This window comes from Salmo trutta, chromosome 32 (genome assembly GCF_901001165.1).
Source record: "Salmo trutta chromosome 32, fSalTru1.1, whole genome shotgun sequence".
Lineage (NCBI taxonomy): Eukaryota > Metazoa > Chordata > Actinopteri > Salmoniformes > Salmonidae > Salmo > Salmo trutta.
In genome coordinates, this window is record NC_042988.1 from 8,160,903 (window position 1) to 8,187,054 (window position 26,152).

General features: G+C 38.6%; 1 protein-coding gene across 1 annotated transcript; it reads left to right on the top strand.

The window, feature by feature from the left end:
• The first annotated feature begins 17,406 nt into the window (after nt 1-17,406).
• On the top strand, nt 17,407-18,682 carry LOC115170974 (interferon epsilon-like). Its single transcript, XM_029727391.1, has 5 exons — nt 17,407-17,599; nt 17,803-17,874; nt 17,963-18,112; nt 18,243-18,320; nt 18,468-18,682. Exons 1-5 carry the CDS (start codon nt 17,456-17,458, stop codon nt 18,555-18,557), a joined length of 534 nt encoding a protein of 177 aa, XP_029583251.1. The 5' UTR covers nt 17,407-17,455; the 3' UTR covers nt 18,558-18,682.
• Nucleotides 18,683-26,152: the final 7,470 nt, after the last annotated feature.

Consider the following 26,152-nt stretch of genomic DNA (forward strand, 5'->3'; position numbering starts at 1 on the left):
ATACAAAGAGTCTGCAAGGTATTCCAAAAGTGAAAGGTGGAAGTTCCCTTACACTTTCATACCTGAGTGTTGTTTTACGTCTGGAGAAAATGCAGGGAAAGGACAGGTGTATCGCTCGAAGTGTGAATGTGAATCCATCGGACTATGGCCTAAATAAATATCACCATATAGAAACATTATTGTTTTTCCTTTCACTTCGAAAACCACAGTATTTAATGTTTGAAAACGCAACACCTTTTCATTTGCACACAGCAACTTTGGTGTCAACTACGTTGTAACCACCTGCTTAAAGGGTAATTGTGGTTTGTGGACCTCAACTGCTTATGTAAAGATACAGATCAACCTTGTATGGGTTGTATGAATTACACACTCAACATGACTTTATAACGTTCTAGAAACAGGTTTGGGTGGTCTGAAATATTTTGGTAGACCCCCTTCTATATGCTCTCGGATTTCAGAATAAGACACTGGTATCCTATGAAGTGCACAGACAGTATAGACCTTGGGAATACTGCTTCAATTGGAGCCTATATTGCGGGGGCTTTTGAATCTGGGCCTATAGACATGTGTGTGTAAGATAGGTCTTTCACGTAGATCATCTGTCAAAGTATTCAATATTCTTGTCTTTAATCGACTTGTAAATACATCTTTTATTTATTCATCCAGTTATGTAAGTTAATGGGACCTCTGCAACTATTACCTTTCCTCTCCAGAGACTGAAGAGTAGAGGCTTGGTTTGAAGAGCGATTGGTATACTCCATTGAACTAATATTCAAATGATTATAATAATTATGTTGCATAATATCCACTATATACTTTATATTATTAATAACTATACGAATAAACAATATTTTACAGTGATATGATGCCACAGTCATATGATTTACTGTCTAAAAGTGTATTCTAAAGGCGTTTATTGTTTTTCATTGGAGATTATGTTGCTATGGAATTATGCTAACATTTCATGGAGAAATTCGTCTTCATTCATCGGTTGATTCACATCACACATTTTTACAAAATTGCTAGCACAATTCTAACAAATATAAGCTGTGTGTGTGTGTGTGTGTGTGTGTTAATTCAAATATTGTACACACCAATAGAAAGGGGTTCTATATAGAACCTTCAGAGGTGCCATATATGAAACAATCAATAGAACCCTCTTTGGTTCAATCTAGAACCTTTTTTCCTAAGATTGAGTGGCAATTTTATGGAATAACATAAACACATAGGAGTGTCATAATTAATATACCTAACAAAATGACTTATAAAATATGTTTTAATAAACTTTTATGCAAATGTACTTACAATATGCTACCTATTTATTTCTTTTGAAAATGTCTCAGGATGCTCCCTTATTTCATCTCTCAAGACCTCCCGTGCGCACGAACTGAAATTCTGAAAGAAAAAACGAGAAACGAATATATATATATATATATATATATATATATATATATATATATAGTTTTAAGAAAACATAGTTTAAGTAGGCCTACATCATATTTATAGGCAGCCCTCTCAATAGACTACATTTAAAACCCCAAAAAGTAAACCTAGGGGATATTTACCTTACCTGAAAGAAAGTCGTCCAGCTGTTTGAAGTAGTTCTTCATCTTGTCTCCCATTGGAGGGTCAAGAAGCAGACTCATGTTTTTGACCTTTTTGACATAACAAACAACTTGAATATGAATTCTCTTGTGAATAATATGAATAACATGAATTACACGGATACTATGGTTAATAAAGTAATAGCCTACAGTGTAATGCAATGAACAAATACAACAGCATCACCAAGAACGTACACATTCTGAATAGGTCATATTTTGTCGAGCAAGAAGGTCTTGGAGCTTCCTGATTTTGATGGAATTCCATTTCACAAGTGTTAGGTTTTGTTGGAAGAGCTCACCGGCCAGTTAAAACATGAAGCTCAGTGTGCAAAGCTTTTTTACCATCTGTAATGAAAATCACACCCCGTAAAACCAATTAAATCGAAGACTAACACTGAAGTTATTATAGCCACGCACGATCTTCATATTGGCTGTTAAGCATCACCTATAATGAACGCGTTGATTGTATATCCATTATCCATGCCGCCTCTTGGATACAGCTGGGTCTCCCCCCGACCACACACAAAAAGTCATAACCCACTTCTTTAATTTATCTAATTAAAATGTGATTTTAAACTAAACCCTAACCTTTACCATACTTCTAATCTTATGCCTTACCCTATCCTTAAATTAAGACCGAAAAATGCATTTTTGTTTTCATGATTTTTTACGATATAGCCACTTTTGACTTTGTGGCTGTGGTAACTAGTGGAAACCCCCATAAACGCTTCCACGTTCGAAAACGAAACTTTGTACATGCCACTGCATTTCGTCATCTATCCCAATAGGTAGAAAGTTACACGTCACCTTTTTACATGCTGTCAAAACCGGCTCTGCTCGTGCATTCGCGTGCGCATGTTGATTTTGTCCATCCCCACCAGATGCATGTTAAAATACCAAAATCTATTTATAGCCAACTATATTGAACAAAATATAAATATTCAGCTCTGTTTAGTCTCAGAAAATGCTAATTAGCATCAAAGTAGACATGATGCAAAACTACAAATCCCTGCAGGCTCTTGCATGTCATCTCTAGCTGACATCTTTGCTAACAGGTATTGTGTCAATTTAAGAACAAGACAGTTCACAGAATTGTGCATTTAAAGACATTTTGTCAGTTCATTCATTACTATATTTTAGCTAACATTAGATAGTTAATCCAGAGATTCTTACCTTTGCCTCTATACAGCTGTCTCATCCAGATCATGATGACATCTGTAATTCTTTATGATAGCGACATTAGCAGCTAATTACCTTTGGCTTTTTTGTGTGTGTGTGTGTGTGTGGGGGGGGGGGGGGGGGGGGGGGGGGGGGGTACATAGACATTTTATATGGGCAGAATGCTTAAATTCTTGTTTATCTAACTACAGTGTCCAATTTACAGTAGCTATTACAGTGAAAAAATACCATGCTACTGTTTGAGTAGAGTGCAAAACAACAAAACACTTTTCACGCCAACTGGTTTGATACATTCACCTCTGAAGGTGAATAATGTACTTACATTCAGTAATCTTGCTCTGATTTGTCATCCTGAATTGTCCCAGAGATAAAATGTAGCATCATTTTGTTTGCTAATATACATTTATATATTCAGATGTAGCAACTGGGTTCTACAGTTTGGACCCCAGCTGTCTCTGTATATATGAGTGCAAGAATCAAGTACAAGAGAAACATTGAAAATTATTTGTCTGTGTGCTATAACTCAGTCAGTATCTGATGGATAAAATAAATACAAATAGTTTGGAGTATCTTCATCCATTGTAGAGCTGTTATATTTATTAGAATCGTTTTTTCAACCTTCAAACAATTTGGATGACCGGCCTGAGACGGCGCACACCTTTTAAAACCCGCACCGCCAGGGGATGAGCCCACCGAGTGGCACCATCAATTCACACATGACACGCTGAAATAGCTGCTCTATATACCTTCAGGGCGGAGAATTAACGGCCCTGCTCGAAAAGCCTCTGTATGAACATTAAAATGTCCACAAGAGAGCTCTGATAAGAAAGAATTCCTTTCTTTTGGCACCAAAGCTCAAAGCCCGCCACTGAAATCCATACAACCCTCTCGTGGAGCGTGCAGTTGCGGACTGTACAGTAGCAATAACGTTCAGCGGTAAACCCCTTGCCATCAAATTGGACCTTCCAGGGGCCAAGCCCACAGATTCCAAATCTCTGGCTGCAGTTGCCAGACCTGCCCCGTGCGCCCAGGGGCGAAAATCTGATATCAACTTTGGAGGGGACAATTACATTACATTTTCTCAAGAGCAATTCCTGAGGGGGACACCAAAAGTAGTGCAGTAACACAGCCTACGTTGTAATATGTTAAATGTATATTGAGGAACCATAATTACTACTGCTGAATAATTGATAGATACAATAGTTAACTGAAGGGTTGTCCCAACTTGTTAAAATGTTTAAATCATTATAATACTACTACTAATAATCGTTATAGCAGTGTTCCTTATCAGTCCAGTATGTATGCCGGTATTTGTATTTGCAACCAGCAATACCAAGAAAAGCCAGTAGGTGGTAATGGTACTTTACACTGTTTATGGGTGCAGTTTTCATCAATACAATGAACATGGTGTGATCTCATCTAAAAGACTCTCCATTGAGAACCATCACAAAGTTGGTCTCCGTATTGAATTGACCTTTTTATTTAACTTTTTCTGGTACATTTATATAGTCATGAAATATGTGCCACTGGCCTGAGTCTACTACAATAGCTTTACAAGAAGACAAAGCTCAAAATAAGTACAGTTCTAAAAGCGAAAAGAACTACTTCAATGAATAACCCAAATAAATCAACCAAAATATCCATCAAAAATACTTATTTATTGTTCAGTCAGTGTCTCAACTCTTCAAACAGCAGGTATGGACAAGTATGTCACACTAAGTATGCAATTTTAAATAAAATAACATCAAAGAAATAATTAGTAAGTGTACTGTCATGTACTACAAACTGAAAACTACTAAACAAAAGAACAAATATCATACTATACACCGGGGGTTCTCAAACAGCGGTCCGTGGACCCTTAGGGGTCCCTGGTGTAATTGCAAGGGGTCCGTATAATAAAAAAGTGTAATGAACGTATTCAGCACAAGGATTCCAGTAACTTTACATATAATAGAGGGGGTGGAGGTCCCTGAGGACCACTCAAAACCTTGCCTGCCTTGCCTCAAAATATGCAGTGGTTCCAGTACCCAAAAAAGGTTGAGAACCACTGCTATACACACTACAGAACAAAATAACCGAACATATGTTTGCGGGTTTCAATGGATCCAACAAATTGCTGGCAGATATTTTCCCTCAAGACCATCCAGCCTGCCTTTATGTTCATGACAGACAACTACGTTGTTCAGTTTCTCTTGGCCCATGCTAGATCGTAGCCAAGTCTTTAACCGGCGGAGTGCACTGAAACTCCTCTCAGCCTCACATGAAGACACTGGCACCACACACAAAATTCTGATCAGCACCTCAACTTGGTCAAACAACCCCTGCACCTCCACTGGAAGCCTCCTGAGGACCTCTGCTGCCTCCACTGCTGCTACAGGGGTATTTGTTGCAAAAGAGAGGCAACTGCACTGAAAGAGAATCTATGTTCAGCTCAGGGTACTGATCTAGAAACTCATCCAACTCCCCCGTGAGAAGCGGTCTTTCTAACTTGTGCAGGACGTTTAGACTGTCCTGGTCAAAACGGACACCAAACTGAACCTCCATACCATCCAACACTTAAAAAAATTCTGCCGTATAGTGATCCACTGCTTTGCCAGCAAATCGTATTGAGTGTGTCTCAATGGATTCAACGGAGTCAATCAATGTTGTTGCTTTCTCATACAGTGCAAGGTAACTTTTGTAATTTGTGCTGTTTACCCCACGCGCTGGATAACTGGGCACTGATTAGATTTAGCTGGTGTGCTGTTACAGTCACAAAGTGGCAGTGGGTTTGACAGTTTTGATGTGCTGTGAAATTTTCAAGTTCCTAAATCCTGCACTAATGAAGTCAGCATCCGCTCTTTGGCCAAAAGATGGCTGGCTTGAAAACCCTTGGCTACAGTGAAAACACAACACTCCTTTTATTGATGGATTATAATGTAGCCAGGGGAAATCGCAAAACCATCTCTCTTGAAACGTCAACAATCTGTTGGCAAGAGTTTGCGGTTCTATAGATTGTGGGTGTGGCTGATATGGTTTTGTGCCATCACTGAGGTAACTGGACAATGCTGTGCCACTGTCCCCTATACTGGTGCTGCTGGCAACAAGGTTGACACCTGGTCCTGCCGTGGCTGTGACACTGTCCTCTGAAGTCTCTCTCCCTGGCTCTTTCCCTTTCACCACCCTCACAAACTCACAGTCTGTCTCCTAGAAAATAAATAAGGTGTTTGTCATACTCCTAACTACCGATACCCAAAACTGCACAATTAATCACAACAGCAATACCATTGCCTTAAAGAAATCTTAGTTCAGTCACCAGTTTAAGTTGAGAGTGGGGGTATCCATGGCATTTTCCAATTATGTCCCTATTTTACAAGTCTAAAAAAGAGAGAACCTTTCATAATGTTGCCAAACAAAGACTCAACAAACTTACCTGAGACTCCCTGTCTCTGCCAGTCTGTCCCTGCCCATCTGTCCCCAACTCTGCTGTCTGTGTGCCATCTGTTGCCTGCTCTGCCTAATGACATCATTGTGAAACATTTCCATTAGCATTTCACTTCTTTCTTATGAACATTTTATCAACTAGTCTTTGAGATATTAGGCTACTAGGGATCTTACTTTGCGTTTTGGGGTACTGAAAATTACTCTGATGTCTGTATTTTTTTCGGCCATTTTTCTACCTGGCTGGCTGGCTACACACACACACACACACACACACACACACACACACACACACACACACACACACACACACACACACACACACACACACAATGTGCAGGTTATTTACAGTAGGAGATGGGCTTCTACCATCTATCATTCTAGATGGGCTTCGATCTAAAAGGTAGCTAGCTAGTCAGCTAGCAAAGGTGACATGGGTTGCAGTGACAAGGGTTGACTACTGTATGAGTTCACAATTTACACGTATGCTGCAACATTCTGTAATTTTAATATAGTTTGTTTTATATTGGCTGGCTTCCAACAATAGCTGAATTTGCAGAGCTTGCACCAATTCCGTTTCTTTGGCGTTTGAAATAATCTTTGCTATCGTCAGTTTACCAAAACAGCACCTATGGGGGAAGAGTGCCCCCTGCTGGCCTGTTGACATCACTTCAAGCAGATCAGAACACAGCCTAGCACGCAAGCATTTATTTCACAGCACCTTTTAAACATGCTGTAAACTGTGTACAGCCAGTGGGGACCCCATCTGTTTTGAGACCCACATTTTTTGCAAATATCTATTTATATATATATATATATGTTTTGTATTCTTGAGTAAGGCAGCTCCAACATGCAGGTGTTAGTCTAGCTCAGTGCATTCTGTGGTAGTGGGGCGGGCCAGCAGACATTAGGAGCATTGCACTGTGACTGGCTCAGTATTCTGTCACTCATGGGGACCCTTGCGCAATCGCCTAGCTTCAGTCCTTTAGTACTAGTAGACATCCAAAATTTCAGCCCTCTGGGTTCCATAGGGTTATATTACAAGTGCCCTTCCAAGAAGGCTCAAGGTCATTGGCCACAGAAATGAGGTCAAATCACGTTATATGTACAGTACCTTTGATTGGACAATTCATGTCAACATCTTACTTTCACAATCTTAGCTAGCAGTCATCATCGTGAATCAAGTCTACTGGCAAATCCTTTTTAATCCTTGTCATATGAAAATAAATAATGAAGAGCAAATGTAGATAAAACGTATTGGTGCTCATTGGCCATTGGACATAAACATTACACAACAAGTTGGAAATCTCAAGTTCAACAATGAGTTGTTTGGAAGGAATCGGTGACAGTGGCTAACCACAAGCATTGCAACTGGGAAGTCAGACTGGGAAAATATGTTTTGAACGGTCATCCAACTCGGAATTGTAAATCTTTTTCTTTGATGACAAAATTTGCCAACGAAGGACCGCACAACAACATGAGTCCAAAAATGTCTTATAAGCTGCTGCATAAATGATGTAATATGCCAGGGAGATATGGTCAGCCATATCAGCTATGTTTTTTTTAAAAGGCAGTAAATGAGGCTGAATGAATGTCATTCAAAGGTTTTTCTTATTATTTTTTTCTACATTGTAAAATAATAGTGAAGAAATCTAAACTAAACTCAGCAAAAAAAAAGAAACGTCCTCTCACTGTCAACTGCGTTTATTTTCAGCAAACTTAACATGTGTAAATATTTGTAGGAACATAACAAGATTCAACAACTGAGACATAAACTGAACAAGTTCCACAGACATGTGACTAACAGAAATGGAATTATGTGTCCCTGAACAAAGGGCGGGGTCAAAATCAAAAGTAACAGTCAGTATCTGGTGTGGCCACCAGCTGCATTAAGTACTGCAGTGCATCTTCTCCTAATGGACTGCACCAGATTTGCCAGTTCTTGCTGTGAGATGAAGATCGGCACACAGGTGCTTCAAAGTCCCCTTGCGACAATTTAGCTTTTGCAACGAGACCATTAAAGATATTTAGAAGAGAGTGTAGTTCTGTTCAGTTTGGAGTTCAGTTTATCGCTAACCTTATCACAGGGACTTCGAAGCACTACAGCTGCATGCTGATCTTGGAATAAACTGACGATAGTAAATATTCCATCTTTGACAACGCCACATAAATGGAATATGTACTAACTAGCTTGCTAGCTAATGTTTGCTTTAGTTTGCTCGCAAGCTCTGCAAATTCATCTATTGTGTGTGAACCCTGCCAACATAAAACAACATCGCTATGGTGCAATTGACTGGGTTAATCTCACGTTAGTTATGTGCATTGAGTGCCTTTCAGACGGTAGACACGAACCCTCTGTTACCTTGCCATCTAAGGAACACTACATTGCATTGCTAGCTTCTCTCATTGACTCAAATTCAAATAGCTGCAAACACTGGTTGATGTTACTGTAATGTTAGCTAGCTAGCGAACATCAGCTAATATAGAAAGCGACCTGTGATTTATTGCAGCGAAAATGAAGACTGGTGACGGTTATAAATGTGTCTTCTTGTATTGAGTGGTAGAAGTTAAGAAATGTCGAACATATCCTTTGTTTGAACTACTTACTGGAGGTCATGCACCAGTGTGGGCTGAATCCGAGGCCGGTTCTCTTACAGTGACTAGTGAAAGTCTACACAACTATGCAAACTTTTCACATTTTACTGCCTTAAATTTCAATCTAAAAAGGGATTCATGTTGGAATTTTTAAAAACTAATCTAAGTGAAATAAAAATCATACAAGTTTTCTGAAATCAATAAAAAATAATAAACAATGTATTCTTGTTTGCATATGTCACTCAACTAGGTGTTATACATCTAGGAGCAAATATTTTCATAATAAATCACACATTTTCTTGAATGCTGTCCATCTGTTTGCAAAAGTAGTGGTTCTCATGATTTGAGAGAAACTTTCCCTGTCTCTGTAATGTCAGAGGATATTGGAGAGTGAATTTCAAACAATGATTAAACCTCTGAGCCACCAATGAACTTTACATGTCTGCAATATTTGTTTAGACAGGAAAAGATCAGGTGAGGTTACGAAATAAGAAAGCTTTGTTTTAGAGTGTTTAACACAAAATCCTCAGAGTGGCCAACTGAGTATAAATTGAAAAGAGCGTGGGGCCTATGATCGAGCCTTCGCGTACTCCCTTGGTGACAGGCAATGGCTGAGACAGCAGATGTTCTGACTTTATACATGAAGTCTTTGAGAGTGGTAGTTAGCAAACCAGGTCAAAGACCACTCAGAGACACCAATACTCCTTAGCCGGCCCACAAGAATTGAATGGTCTACCGTATCAAAAGCTTTGGCCAAGTCCATAAAAATAGCAGCTCAACATTGCTTAGAATCAAGGGTAATGGTGACATGACTTTGTACCTTTAATGATGCAGTGACAAATCCATAACCTGCGTGGAAACTAGATTGCATACCAAAGAGAATACTAATGACCAGTCAGTACATTTACATTTTAGTCATTTAGCAGATGCTCTTATCCAGAGCGACTTACAGTAGTGAATGCATACATTTCATTTCATACATTTGTTTTCTGTGCTGGCCCCGTGGGAATCGAACCCACAACCCTGGCGTTGCAAACAAATCGAACCCACAACCCTGGCGTTGCAAACACCATGCTCTAGCAACTGAGCTACAGGGAAGGCCGTTTTTCCAGTAGACAAGTTTTTCCAACACTTTTGATAAACAGGGCAAAATAGAAATTGGCCAATAGGAGTTAGGAGCAGCTTGATCTCCCCTTTAAATAAAATACTTACCGTGGCTGTTTTTAATTATTTTTTGGTTTGTGGAGGTGCGTTTGTTAACCTGGGCAGTCCCACCCTAGTCAACAGCCAGTGGAATCGCGTGGCGCGAAATACAAATACCTCAAAAATGCTATAACTTCAATTTCTCAAACATATGACTATTTTACACCATTATAAAGGCAAGACTCTCGTTAATCTAACCACATTGTCCAATTTCAAAAAGACTTTACAGCGAAAGGAAAACATTAGATTATGTCAGGAGAGTACCCTGCCAAAAATAATCACACAGCCATTTTCAAAGCAAGGATATATGTCACAAAAACCAAAAACCACAGCTAAATGCAGCACTAACCTTTGATGATCTTCATCAGATGACACTCCTAGGACATTATGTTATACAATACATGCATGTTTTGTTCAATCAAGTTCATATTTATATCAAAACAGCTTTTTACATTACCATGTGATGTTCAGAACTAGCATACCCACCGCAAACCTCCGGTGAATTTACTAAATTACTCACGATTAACGTTCACAAAATACATAACAATTATTTTAAGAATTATAGATACAGAACTCCTTTATGCAATCACGGTGTCAGATTTTAAAATAGCTTTTCGGCGAAAGCACATTTTGCAATATTCTGAGTACATAGCCCGGCCATCACGGCTAGCTAATTTGACACCCACCAAGTTTGGCCCTCACCAAACTCAGATTTACTATAAGAAAAATTGAATTACCTTTGCTGTTCTTCGTCAGAATGCACTCCCAGGACTTCTACTTCCACAACAAATGTTGTTTTGGTTCCAAATAATCCATAGTTATGTCCAAATACCTCCGTTTTGTTCTTGCATTCAGGTCACTATCCAAAGGGTAACGAGCGGGCGCATTTCGAGACAAAAAAATTCAAAATGTTCCATTACCGTACTGAGAAGCATGTCAAACGCTGTTAAAAATCAATTTTTATGCTATTTTTCTCATAAAGTAGCGATAATATTCCAACCGGACAATCGTGTATTCATTCAAAGAGGAAAAGAAAAAACACTGTGCTCGCGGGAACGCGCATTTCCAATCTCTTAGTCACCAGGCAGTCCACTGACAAACTGAGCTCCTATTATCTGCCCAGAGACAGGAGACGGCTCAATCCACGTTCTGAAGGCTTTAGAGAGCCAATGGAAGCCTTAGGAAGTGCAAGGTAACTCATAAGTATTTGTAGTTTCTCTAGAGAATCAAAATTAGAACTGCAGTTCTCAGACAGGCCACTTCCTTCTTGGAATTTTCTCAGGTTTTTGCCTGCCATATAAGATCTGTTATACTCACAGACACCATTCAAACAGTTTTAGAAACTTCAGAGAGTTGTCTATCCAAATCTACTAATAATATGCATATTCTCGTTTCTGGGCAAAAGTAGTAACCAGTTTAAATCGGGTACGTTTTTTCATCCGGCCGTGAAAATACTGCCCCCTATCCCAAACAAGTTTTAAACACATGGGGTTTCTACTGACAATTGAGATGTACAAACGATGGCATAAGGGTACAATGAGCGGAGAAGAGGCAATCCATAATTTTTATTAAGATGTTAATGAGCGAACTAGGTTGGACGTAGTCAATATAACTATTTGTTCAGCACTTTTGAAATGTACAGTGACAGAATTCAGAACATGGGCCGTTCTTACAGTATTCTCCCAGTACACCAAGTCAGAACCGTAGGATAAATAAATGGGGCATATAAGCAGACAATGAAAGTTCTTATAATATTCAATGATTACATTTCTCTAAAACAGGCAATAGGCTACATGTGCACCACCAAGTCAGATCAGAAGGTGAAATTAAGAAGGGGAAAAGGCACCAAATTATTAGGGTGAGGCACATGAGCTACTAACAGCTTACTACACAACATACACTTAGTATTACTTTCTTAGCTACAGTATACATATCTCCCCTACATATTACATCATTTATGAAGCAGCATACAATACATTTTTGAACGCACCTTGTTGTGCTGTGCTCACTTGAACAGGAAGGTGGTGCTGTGGTCCTTCGTGGGCAAATTTTGTCATCAAAGTCTGGCATTCTCTGGATTTATGGTGCTTTCAAGACAACTGGGAACTCTGAACAAAAACAAGGTTGAATCATGATGACGTCAGTGATCTTCAGGTCGGAGCATAAGAAAGAGCCCCAAGTTCCCAACTTGCAATTCCGAGTTGGATGACCATTCAAAACCTATTGGCATACAGTTGGCCCAGCGTCATCCGGGTTTGGCTGGTATAGGCCGTCATTGTAAATAAGAATTTGTTCTTAACTGACTTTCCTGGTTAAATAAAGGTTACATAAAACAAATAATTAAATACTGTAGATATAACGTGATTTGATGTAATTTTAACTGTGGCCAATGACACTCAGCCTTCTTGGATGGGCACTTCTAATGTAACTCTATGGCAGCACCCAAGGGGCTTGAATTTTCAGCCTCTACCTTAGATTTTGCAGTGATATAGTGTCCCCATGAGTGACAGAACACTGAGCCAATCACAGCAGAACTAGAGAATATTACCTCATCATGGCGCAACTAGAAAACATTGCCAACCCCTGTGCTCCGTAATTTCTGCTGGCTGCCCCACCACAACAGAAAGCATAATTCCGACAAAAAAAGATTTCCCCCAAAAGATAAAGCTATAGTGTTCTTCCTGATCGATCCCGTACCGAATTATTTTCCTTGCTTAAATCTGTGTGGGTCATTTATAAAAAATATTATTCATGGTGTTCAATAAGTAAAAGGTGGAAGTCCCCGTAGACAGGCGCTTTCATACCGGAGTATATTTTTCATTCTGGAGACAACGCACGGAAAGGACAGGTGCATCTCTCGAAGAATTGTTAAATTCTTGACTTATTTCTTATTTTATTATGAACTATTGGATAATCAACCAGGAACATGTTTGAGATTAAAAACATTTACATGTGAATCAATTTTAGTCAGATGATAGCCTAAGTAAATATGCATTTATTTGCAAACATTGCGTTCTCCTATATCACTATATAGAACAAAACTGTTTGAGTTTGTACTTTCACTTCGAAAACAATAGCGTTTAATCTTGTCTTTGAAAACGCAACACCTTTTAATTTACACACAGCAACTTTGGTGTCAACTACGTTGTAACCACCTGCTTAAAGGGTAATTGTGGTTTGTGGACCTCAACTGCTTATGTAAAGATACAGATCAACCTTGTATGGGTTGTATGAATTACACACTCAACATGACTTTATAACGTTTTAGAAACAGGTTTGGGTGGTCTGACATATGTTGGTAGACACCCTTCTATATGCTCCCGGATTTCAGAATAAGACACTGGTGTCCTATGAAGTGCACAGGCAGTATAGACATTGACAACACAGCTTAAATGGGAGTCTATATTGCGGGTGCTTTTGAATCTGGGCCTAAACTGTAGGTATGCGTGCATAAAATAGGCCTATCACATAGATTATCTGTCACAGTATTCAATATTAGTGTGTTTCTATTGGAATTCTAAAGAAATATTGTATTTATTTATTTATCCAGATAGTGTATGTGAGTTGATGGGACCTCTTCATCTGTTATCTTTCCAAGAGGGACTGAAGAGTAACAGCATGGTTTTAAGAGCGATTGCTATGCTCCATTTAACGAGCATTCAGATTTTGAAATTATAATTATGCTGCATGATATCCAGTATATGTTTACTTGATATTATTAATAACTATACCAATCAGCAATGCTTTACAGTGATATGATGATGTCTTAAAGTGCATGAAAAAATGGCTGGAATAGGAATTCAGGAAGTTTATTGTTTTTCATTGAATATTATATTATGTTTTTCATTAAATATCAGGAGGAATAAACATCACATTTAAGATAACATTTCAAGGAAAGGTAGTTTAATTTCAAAGTTGCATCACACATGCACAATTTTAACCAATTAGTGTCGTGTTTGTCTCTTTATTGCAATATTATAGCCTACATGGCAATTATTTGCAACACGGAGAAATAATATAAACATTTACAGCTTACAGTGGCATAATTCATATAATCAACAACAACAAATTGGGGTTCCAGAATATAACTAAAAGTAACGCAACTCTCACACATGTTTTATTGGCATTTTTGATTATTGTAAAATAACCTCAGGATGCTCCCCAAAACGTGAAATATATTTTATGTGAATATAATATACAATACACCATAGGTATAGGCTAGGCCCACTCCACCCCTCTCAATAAAATGCAACCTATGAGATGCTTTACCTCACGTGAAAGAAAGTCGTCCACCTGTTTGAAGTAGTTCTTAACCATATCACCAATCACAAGGTTTTGACGCAGACGCATGTCTCTGACCTGAAGTTGCAAACAACAAACAACATTAATATCAATATCCATGTGATTACATTAAAAATAATAATACTAATAATAATAATACTTGTGTAGTAGGCTAAAGTTAACAAATTAAACGACACCAAGAACGTACACATTCCGAATAGATACTATTTTGTCGAGAAATAAGGTCTTGGAGGTCCCTGAGTTTGATGGAATTCCATTTCACAAGTGTTAGGTTTTGTTGGAAGAGCTCGCTGGCTAGTTGAAATGCAAGTCTTAGTGTCCAAAACTTTCCCCCCTCCTGTAATCACAATAACATCCCGTTTAAACATGCGATTGAACAAGACTAACACAGAAATTGTAGACACTCATGATCTCCTGAGCATCATCTGTAATGAAAGCGTTGGACGTTGGACCCTTAACCTTTCCGCCTCTGGGATACAGCCTCTTGGTCTCCTCTCCTACACCACACACAAAATACACCATATCTCAATAAAACTACTGAAAATATGAATGAATCAAGTTCCAATAATATAATTTTTAACTAGAATAAATATCTTGTGATCTCACAGTATATATGCTACAGCCAATATTCAGAGCCATATTTCTAAATATGTCTCTGTCTATATGGTCAATTTGTAACAGGTTAAAGAAATTAACCTACCGTGGAAAGATCACTGAGGGTCTGGCGAGTTTGAGAAAGACAATACATTTGCTCCTTTTGGTCACTGCATTTAGCATACACAACCGGGTAAAGAACAATTACACACAGAAGATGTACCACAAAGGACAAGTTAAGAGTGTCCATGTGTCCGGTGAGTTGATAAATCCCTGAACACTACTTCTAAACGGTCGGTTACCTGCCCCACCTGTATAGTCTCCCTCATTGATATGCCATGGATGAGGTAATATGTAAAACAAGGAAAGTTCAAGTGGGGAAAGTGAAAGAGCATTGAAAATTCCATTCCTTCACCTTGCATAGCTGTTGACGACATTTTGCGTTCTTGGCTTCTGTATGCAGGTGTGGCCAAGAATGTTGCTCAAAGCATGGGCTATGCAAATACTTATTGAACCAATACATCATCAAAACAGAGAATAATATAATGGCAGGTACACAGTGATCTTCACCCAATGTATTTTAAATATAGCAGCCTATGTGTTTTTGTAGTTAAATTTGACCTTTATTAAGTCAATCCATATGGTGAGGACTGTATATACAGTGGGGAGAACAAGTATTTGATACACTGCCGATTTTGCAGGTTTTCCTACTTACAAAGCATGTAGAGGTCTGTAATTTTTATCATAGGTACACTTCAACTGTGAGAGACGGAATCTAAAACAAAAATCCAGAAAATCACATTGTGTGATTTTTAAGTAATTCATTTGCATTTTATTGCATGACATAAGTATTTGATACATCAGAAAAGCAGAACTTAATATTTGGTACACAAACCTTTGTTTGCAATTACAGAGATCATACGCTTCCTGTAGTTCTTGACCAGGTTTGCACACACTGCAGCAGGGATTTTGGCCCACTCCTCCATACAGACCTTCTCCAGATCCTTCAGGTTTCGGGGCTGTCGCTGGGCAATACGGACTCTCAGCTCCCTCCAAAGATTTTCTATTGGGTTCACTGCACTTTTTATACATCCTGTAAACTGTGTATGTGACAAATTATGTTTAATTAGATTTTATTTGCTTTGATTTAATCTCCCAATGTATTCAACTTATATTTTAAAGCACACAGTTGAGAATGGCATTCAAGTGATTAATACAGCAATTTAAGAATTCTAAGCATCCATATCTTCTCTTGTCTAGCTCTAACTGCTACAGTATATGTCCTAATACATGGATTTTAAGCAACCATCCTCTCTAAAAATGTTGTCCTCACAACAGCACCTGAGGGGGAAGAATGTCCCCTGCTGGCCTGTTGACATCACTTCAAGCAGATCAGAAAATGTCAACTGATTTATATGGGGTGGTCTCATTCAGATTACACTCTTACTTAAATATGACAGGCACATTTCTTAGGAGATAGTGAGTATTGTAGATTATAATGCAGTTTTAGACAGTTTTTAATTTTGGAGCCTATAGCCAAGAAAATATCCAGTTGGTATGAATCGTATTTATAGTAAGGTTTAGTTTATTGTCATGATGTACATGCTTGGCAGCTAAGCGCTGAATTGCATTGTACAGTTAATTTAAATAAATAACAAAATAATTACATAAACAAATCAATCATGTGATATGTTCATAAAAATATATAAAGGTTATGTTCAAAACCATATGAGAAGATGGCTACAAATAGAATTCAGGACAATTGAGCTAACCATCTTAAAAGGTGACGTGTAACGTTCTACCTACTGGGATAGGTGACGAAATACATGGGGTATGTAAAAACTGCTGTTTTCAAAAGTGAAAGCGATTTATGGTTTGTATTCACCGATGTCATCATCATCCCCCGCGACAAAGGTTGTTATTATCGTTTGAACTACCTTTTCATATTCCAATGTCACTTTGTTTTACAACAAATAATGAAATGCCATGTGGGCTACATGTAGTACATTAAGATAACTGCAGTGGAGCAGCTGTGTGGAGTCCAACTATTATCATCGTGTTCTTCTTTCTGTAACAGAGTAGCTATGCAATTAGTTACACGTTCCATCCCTTGGGAGAGGATAGAAAAAGTATGAATTTAAACGCTTGTACCGTAGGCTATCAAGCCTACTCATTAAATATAAAATTGAACTACAAAAATAGATAGGCTACTGTATTTAAAATACATTGCGTGAAGAGCACTGTGTACCTGCCATTACATTCTTCTCTGTTTTGATGATGTATTGGTTCAATAACTATTTGCATAGCCCATGCTTTGAGCAACATTCTTGCGCATGCAGAAGCCAAGAACGAAACATTTCGTCAACAGCTTTGCAAGGTGAAGAGATGGAATTTTCAATGCTCTTTCAGTTTCCCTGCTTGAAATTTCCTTTTTGTATAGCCTTGGGAAATTACATATTACCTCATCCATGGCATTTCAACGAGGGAGACTATATAGGTAGAGCAGGTAGCCCAACGTTTAGAAGTAGTGTTCAGGGATTTATCAACTCACCGGACACATGGCCACTCTTAACTTGTCCTTTGTGGTACATCTTCTGTGTGTAATTGTTCTTTACCCGGTTGTGTACGCTAAATGCAGTGACCGAAATGCGCAAATATATTATCTTTATCAAACTCGCCAGACCCTCAATGATCTTTCCATGGTAGTTCAATTTCTTTAACCTGTAACAAATTGACCATATAGGCAGAGACATATTTAGAAATATGGCTTTGAATATAGGCTGTAGCATATATACTGTGATATCACAAGTTATTTATTCTAGTTTAAAAATAGATTATTGAAGTTTGATTCATTCATATATTCAGTAGTTTTATTGAGATATGGTGTATTTTGTGTGTGGTGTAGGAGAGGAGACCAAGAGGCTGTATCCCAGAGGCAGAAAGGTTAAGGGTCCAACGTCCAACGCTTTCATTACAGGTGATGCTCAGGAGATCATGAGTGGATACAATTTCTGTGTTAGTCTTGTTCAATCACATGGTCACATGGGGTGTTATTGTGATTACAGGAGGGGGAAAAGCTTTGGACACTGAGACTTGCGTTTCAACTAGCCAGCGAGCTCTTCCAACAAAACCTAACACTTGTGAAATGGAATTCCATCAAACTCAGGGATCTCCAAGACCTTCTTGCTCGACAAAATATGACCTATTCGGAATGTGTACGTTCTTGGTGATGTTTAGCTTGTTTACTGTAGCTTTTTACACAATTATTATCATTATTATTGTTATTATTATTCATGTAATCGCATGGATATTTATACTAATGTTGTTTGTTGTTTACTATTTCAGGTGAGAGACATGAGTGTGCATCTAAATCTTCCAATTAAGAACTACTTCAAAGAGCTGGACGACTTTCTTTTACATGAGGTAAAACATCTCATAGGTTGCATTTTTTTGTTAGCTGTGTTTCAGATCTAAACTATTGCGCGGGGTGGAGTGGGCCGAGCCTATACCTATGGTGTATTATGTATTATTTTCACCTAAAATATATATTTTTCACTTTTTTTCTTTCAGCGTTTCAGCGCGTGCTCATGGGAGGTGGTGAGAGCTGAAATGGGGAGCATCATTTCACAAGTAATCAAAAATGCCAAGAAACACGTGTGAGAGTAGCATTACTTTTAGTTCAATTCTGCATTAAAATGTAATTTTGTTTAATATATTAAGTATGCCACTGTAACCTTTATATATTTATGTTATTTATCCGTGTTGCAAATAATTGCCTTGTACTCTATAATATTTAAATAAAAAGACAAACACGCTTTATATTGGGTTAAATTGTGTTGGCAATTTTGTAAAAATGTGTGGTGTGATGCAACCAACGACTTTTTCCTTGAAATGTTATCCTAAATAATATATAAAAATATGTTATTCCTCCTGACAATTACATATCATCTTCAATGAAAAACAATAAACTCCTTTACAATACTCTGAATTCCAGCCATACTTTCCCGCCCTTTAAGACATCATCATATCACTGTAAAACATTGTTGATTCGGATAGTTATTCATAATATAATAATATTATGAATACTGTGACAGATAATCTATGTGATAGACCTATATTTTACGCACGCATACCTACAGTTTAGGCCCAGATTCAAAACCACCCGCAATATAGACTCCTATTTAAGCTGTGTTGTCAAGGTCTATACTGTCTGTGCACTTCATAGGATACCAGTGTCTTTTTCTGAAATCCGGGAGCATATAGAAGGGGGTCTACCAAAATATTTCAGACCACCCAAACCCGTTTCTAAAACGTTATAAAGTCATGTTGAGTGTGAAATTGTTAGAACCCATACAAGGTTGATCTGTATCTTTAAATAGGCAGTTGTGGTCCACAAACCACAAATATCATCCATATCCGTTAAATCGTTTAGAAATTACGGCACTTTCATACATAGCCTCCCCATTTTAGGGAAACAAAAGTATTATGTTAAATTCACTTGGTTATTAAAGTAGTACAAATTATTTGGTCCCATATTCATAGCACGTAATGACTACATCAAGCTTGTGACTACAACTTTGTTGGATGAATTTGCTGTTTGTTTTGGTTGTGTTTCAGATTATTTTGTCCCCAATAGATATGAATAGTAAATAATGTATTTAATGCGTGTCATTTTGGAGTCACATTTAAGGCAGCAGAATGTGAAAACTTTGCATAGCTGTGTACTGTAAGAGCGAGCACCGGTGTCATCGGACCCTCCTTTACGCGTTTCCCCCTTATGGTCGTGATTCAGCCCACACTGAAGATAGTGCTTCCGGAGGACTGGTCATTGATCATTGTGGCTCCCCATTGGCCCAAACTACCATTCTTATTTACAATAAAAGTGGTTCGCGTAGATCATTTTCCGCAGCCAGAAATGTGGAATCTGGCGGCTTGGCCCCTGAAAGGTATAAACTGACAACACAATCATGTGAGGCTACAACCCAATCACACATTCAATTCGTGCATATATGTACATAATGCATTTCAGCAAATGTCATGCGTTTGCTGAAACTGATGGCAAGGGTTTATTGTTACAGTACAGTAATCAATGGCACGCTTCACGAGAGGATAGATTTACGTGGCGGGCTTTGAGCTTTGGTTCCAAAAGAAAATAATTGTTCCTCTGGTGGACATTTTAACGTTCATACAGGGTTTTTTCGAGCAGGGCCGTTCATTCTCCACCCCGAAGATGTATATGGCAGCTATTTCAGCGTCTCATATGGGAATTGATGGTGCCACTCCAGGAGCTCATCCCCTGGCGGTATGGTTTTTAAAAGGTGTGCCCCGTCTCAGACCGGTCATCGAAATTGTTAGAAGTTTGTAAAAACTATTCTAATAAAAGTTACAGCTGTACAATGGATAAAGATACTCCAAACTATTAGATTTTTTATTTCCCATCAGATGTTGACTGAATTCTAGCACACAGACCCAAAAATTCAAATGTTTCTATTGTACTTGATTATTGCACTCATATATACATTTTCTTAGTATATCAGTTTTTTTAAATGCTTTGTGATAAAATAAAGACCATAAGTGCTTAATTTGAAATATACACTAGGTGTATTTGCATAAATTAATACATTCATATAAAGATGTGGAACAGGGCTGCAAAGACCAAAAACTGAAACCACCAAAAAGTCCCCATGTCTGAGAAAGATTTACATGGTTATCAAATCCTCATGCCAGGGTAAACCTACACGAAACACAGCCCTTATTTGAAGTGTTTCTAAAATTTCCTATGGGAAAAATGAATGGTAGAAAAACGATTGGAACCATTTCCCTGTTTGACCGCTAGGTTTTATGGGTATTATGACACCTCCACTCTGCGGCTCTATCTCCCAGGACAAATTAGCTAGCAACAGCACTCCAGCTAAATGTCCATGAATGTTTCATGTGTGTTTCCACCTGTCCCCAAATGAATATATACTGAATGAAAATATAAACATTATGTAAAGTGTTGGTCCCATGTTTCATAAGCTGAAATAAAAGATTCCCAATGTTCCATACACACCATAAATTCATTTTCTTCTCAATGTTTGTGCACAATTTGTTTACATCCCTGTTAGTGAGTGTTTCTCCTTTGCCAAGATAATCCATCCACCTGACAGGTGTGGAATATCAAGAAGCTGATTAAACAGCATGATCATTACACAGGTGCACCTTGTGCCGGGGACAATAAAAGGCCACTCCAAAATGTACAGTTTTGTCAAACAACACAATGCTACAGACATCTCAAGTTTTGAGGGAGTGTGCAATTGGCATGCTGACTGCAGGAATGTACACCAGAGCTGTTGCCAGAGAATTTAATGTTAATTTCTCCACAAATGTCGTTTTAGAGAATTTGACTGTCTCACAACCACAGACCACGTGTAACCATGCCAGCCGAGGACCTCCACAGTGGCCTCCATCATTCTCTCTTCCTAGAGCTGGCCGCCCAGCCAAACTGAGCAATTGGGGGAAAAGTGTCTTGGTCAGGGAGGTGACCAAGAACTCAGTGGTCACTCTGACAGGGCTCTAGAGTTCCTCTGTGGAAATGGGAGAACCTTCCAGAGGACAACCATCTCTGCAGCACTCCACCAATCAGCCCATTATTGTAGAGTGGCCAGACGGAAGCCACTCCTCAGCAAAAGGCTCATGACAGCCCGCTTGGAGTTTGCCAAAAGGCACCTACAGACTCTCAGACCATGAGAAACAAGACTCAGGTCTGATGAAACCAAGATTGAACTCTTTGGCCTGAATGCCAAGCGTCACGTCTGGAGGAAACCTGGCACCATCCTTACGGTAAAGTATTGTGGTGGTAGCATCATGCTGTGGGGATGTTTTTCTGCGCCAGGGACTGGGAGAAGAGTCAAGATCGAGGGATAGCTGAACAGCGCAGAGAGATCATTGATGAAAACCTGCTCCAGAGCGCTTAGAGCCTCAAACTATGGCGAAGTTTCACCTTCCCACAGGACAACAACCCTAAGCACACAGCCAAGACAATACAGGAGTGGCTTCGGGACAAGTCTCTGAATGTCCTTGAGTGGCCCAGCCAGAGCCCTGATTTGAACCTGATTGAACATCTCTAGAGAGACCTGAAAATATCTGTGCAGCGACGATCCCCATCCAACTTGACAGAGCTTGAGAGGTTCTGCAGAGAAGAATGGGAGAAACAAGCTTGTCACGTTATACCCAAGAAGACTCGAGGCTGTAATTGCTTCTAAAGGTGCATCAACAAAGTACTCAGTAAAGGGTGTGAATACTTATGTAAATGTGCTATAATTTTTTTTTTTTATACATTTCAAAACATTTCTAAAAACTTGTTTTTGCTTTGTCGTTATGGTTTATAGTGTGTAGATTGATGAGGGGAAAAAAACAAACAATTTAATCAATTTTAGAATAAGGCTGTAATGTAACAAAATGTGGAAAAAGTCAAGGGGTCTGAATACTTTCCGAATACAATGTCACTTGTGATTTCACAGTATACATGCTACAGTCTGTATTCAGAGCCATATTTCTAATATGTCTCTGCCTATATTGTCAATTTTTAACAGGTTAACCTGTTTAGGATAGGGGGCAGTATTTTCACGGCCGGATAAAAAACGTACCCGATTTAATCTGATTATTACTCCTGCCCAGAAACTAGAATATGCATATAATTATTTGATTTGGATAGAAAACACCCTAAAGTTTCTAAAACTGTTTGAATGGTGTCTGTGAGTATAACAGAACTCATATGGCAGGCCAAAACCTGAGAAGATTCTATATGGGAAGTGCCCTGTCTGACCATTTCTTGGCCTTCTGTAGCCTCTTTATCGAAAATACAGGATCTCTGCTGTAACGTGACATTTTCTAAGGCTCCCATAGGCTCTCAGAAGGCGCCAGAACGTGGAATGATAACTCTGCAGTCCCTGGGCGAAAAACAGTAGGGGTTTTGGAAAGTGGTCGTTCTGAGAACAATGATACTGGTGCGCGTGTGCATGTGAAGACTCCATTTTCTATTTTCAGTGTTTGAACGGATACAACGTCTCCCGGTTGGAATATTATCGCTATTTTACGAGAAAAAACGTATAAAAATTAATTTTAAACAGCGTTTGACATGCTTCGAAGTACGGTAATGGAATATTTAAAAAAAAATTGTCACGATACGCACCGGCGCGTCACCCTTCGGATAGTGTCTTGAACGCAAGAACAAAACGCAGCTATTTGGATATAACTATGGATTATTTGGAACCAAAACAACATTGGGTGTTGAAGTAGAAGTCCTGAGAGTGCATTCTGACGAAGAACAGCAAAGGTAATCCAATTTTTCTTATAGTAAATCTGAGTTTGGTGAGTGCCAAACTTGGTGGGTGTCAAAATAGCTAGCCATGATGGCCGGGCTATCTACTCAGAATATTGCAAAATGTGCTTTCACCGAAAAGCTATTTTAAAATCAGACACCGCGATTGCATAAAGGAGTTCTGTATCTATAATTCTTAAAATAATTGTTATGTTTTTTGTGAACGTTTATCGTGAGTAATTTAGTAAATTCACCGGAAGTTTTCGGTGGGTATGCTAGTTCTGAACAAAACATGCTAATGTAAAAAGCTGGTTTTTGATATAAATATGAACTTGATTGAACAAAACATGCATGTATTGTATAACATAATGTCCTAGGAGTGTCATCTGATGAAGATCATCAAAGGTTTGTGCTGCATTTTGCTGTGGTTTTGGTTTTTGTGACATTATATGCTAGCTTGAAAAATGGGTGTGTGATTATTTCTGGCTGGGTACTCTCCTGACATAATCTAATGTTTTGCTTTCGTTGTAAAGCCTTTTTGAAATCGGACAATGTGGTTAGATAAAGGAGAGTCTTGTCTTTAAAAGGGTGTAAAATACTCGTATGTTTGAAAAATTGAAGTTTTTGCATTTTTGAGGTATTTGTAATTCTCTACCATTGGATATTGGTGAGGCGTTCCGTTAGCGGAACATCTAGATGTAAGAGGTTTTAAGCATCTCCAATCCAAAATTAAATCTAGAATCTGCTTCCTATTTCGCAACAAAGCATCATTCACTCATGCTGCCGAACATACTCTCGTAAAACTGACTATCCTACCAATCCTTGACTTTGGTGATGTCATTTACAAAATAGCCTCCAACACTCTACTCAGCAAATTGGATGCAGTCTATCACAGTGCCATCCGTTTTGTCACCAAAGCCCCATATACTACCCACCACAGCGACCTGTATGCTCTCGCTGGCTGGCCCTCGCTTCATATTCGTTGCCAAACCCACTGGCTCCAGGTCATCTATAAGTCTTTGCTAGGTAAAGCCCTGCCTTATCTCAGCTCACTGGTCACCATAGCAGCACCCACTCGTAGCACATGCTCCAGCAGGTATATTTCACTGGTCACCCCCAAAGCCAATTCCTGCTTTGGCCGCCTTTCCTTCCAGTTCTCTACTGCCAATGACTGGAACGAACTGCAAAGATCACTGAAGCTGGAGACTCATGTCTCCCTCGCTAACTTTAAACACCAGCTGTCAGAGCAGCTCACAGATCACAGCACCTGTACATAGCCCATCTGTAAATAGCCCATCCATCTACCTCATCCCCATACTGTTATTTATTTGATTTATTTTGCTCCTTTGCACCCCAGTATCTCTACTTGCACACCAATCTTCTGCACATCTATCACTCCAGTGTTTAATTGCTATGTTGTAATTGTTTCGTCACTATGGTCTATTTATTGCCTTACCTTCCTTATCCTACCTCATTTGTACAAAGTGTATATATACTTTTTCTATTGTATTATTGACTGTATGTTTGTTTATTCCATGTGTAACTCTGTGTTGTTGTTTGTGTCGCACTGCTTTGCTTTATCTTGGCCAGTTCGCAGTTGTAAATGAGAACTTGTTCTCAACTAGCCTACCTGGTTAAATAAAGGTGAAATAAAAAAGAAATAAATAAATAACGTAGCAAGCTAGGATAATTAGGTTAAATTTAGGAAAAGGTTTAGGGTTAGCTAAAATGCAAAACATTTTAGAATAGTTTGACAATTAGGAACCCTTCTAGCCATGAAAGTGAGACAGCCTCTGTCGCGGGGGATGATGACATCGTGAATAAAAATCATAAATCCATTTCACTTTCGAAACTAACTGTTTTTATGTATGACTAAACTTCGTCATCTATAGGTAGAACAAAACGTCACTTTTTAACATGGTTAGCTCAATAGTCGTGAATTCTCATATGGTTTTGAACTATTTATTTATTTTTATGAATATATCACGATTTCACACTATGGATTTGTTTATGTAATTATTTGTTTATTTATTTAAATGAACTGAACAATGTAATTCAGCGCTCAGCTGCCAATGTTGTACACCATGACAATAAACTATGTTCTGTTCTACTTGAAGTGATGTCGACAGGCCAGCAGGGGGCAATCTTCCCCCTCAGGTGCTGTTGTGAGGACAACAGTTAGAGAGGATGGAAGCCTAAAAGTCATGAATGTGGACATACGCTATAGCAGTTAGAGCTAGACAAGAGAAGATATGGATGCTTAGAATTCCTACATTTCTGTGTTAATCACTTGAATGCCATTCTCAACTACGTGCTTTAAAATACAAGTTGAATACATTGGGAGATTAAATCAAAACAAATTGTATTTGTCACACACAGTGAACAGCATGTATAAATGTTGCAGTGAAATTCTTGCAGGCTAGGCTAGCTCACTCAACATTATTATTACATGCCTATTGCCTGTATAAGCAACATGTAATGATGAACTCATCTGTTGGCTACGTCATCTCTCCTCATTCAAATGGTTAAAAGTACAAAACTGTATGTTTTCGATCAAATATGGCAGATACACACCTGGTTTCAGTTCTGTTTGCTTTCAGGGCAGTACACGTAACCCAATACATGTGATTGTGCAGGCTATTCTGGGACCTCTTCCCCCATCCACTTGTCTGTGGACTCATTGTAATGAAGGATTTAGCCTTTTGCCCTGACATTGGCAGGATGTTTACATAATGAAGTGCATCCTCCATATTGACTTTTAAAATGGAACCTGTTCTGATAAGTGTGACTCATGTCACAATGTCCTACATCTGTCTATTATGAATCATTCCAATAACTTTTTATTCATGCTTGTGATTAATAAAGCTTATCCTATCTTCTTCAATTATTAAAAAAAATATATACACAGTCCTCACCATATGGATTTGGACGTCTTGGGTCGATAAATGGGTCC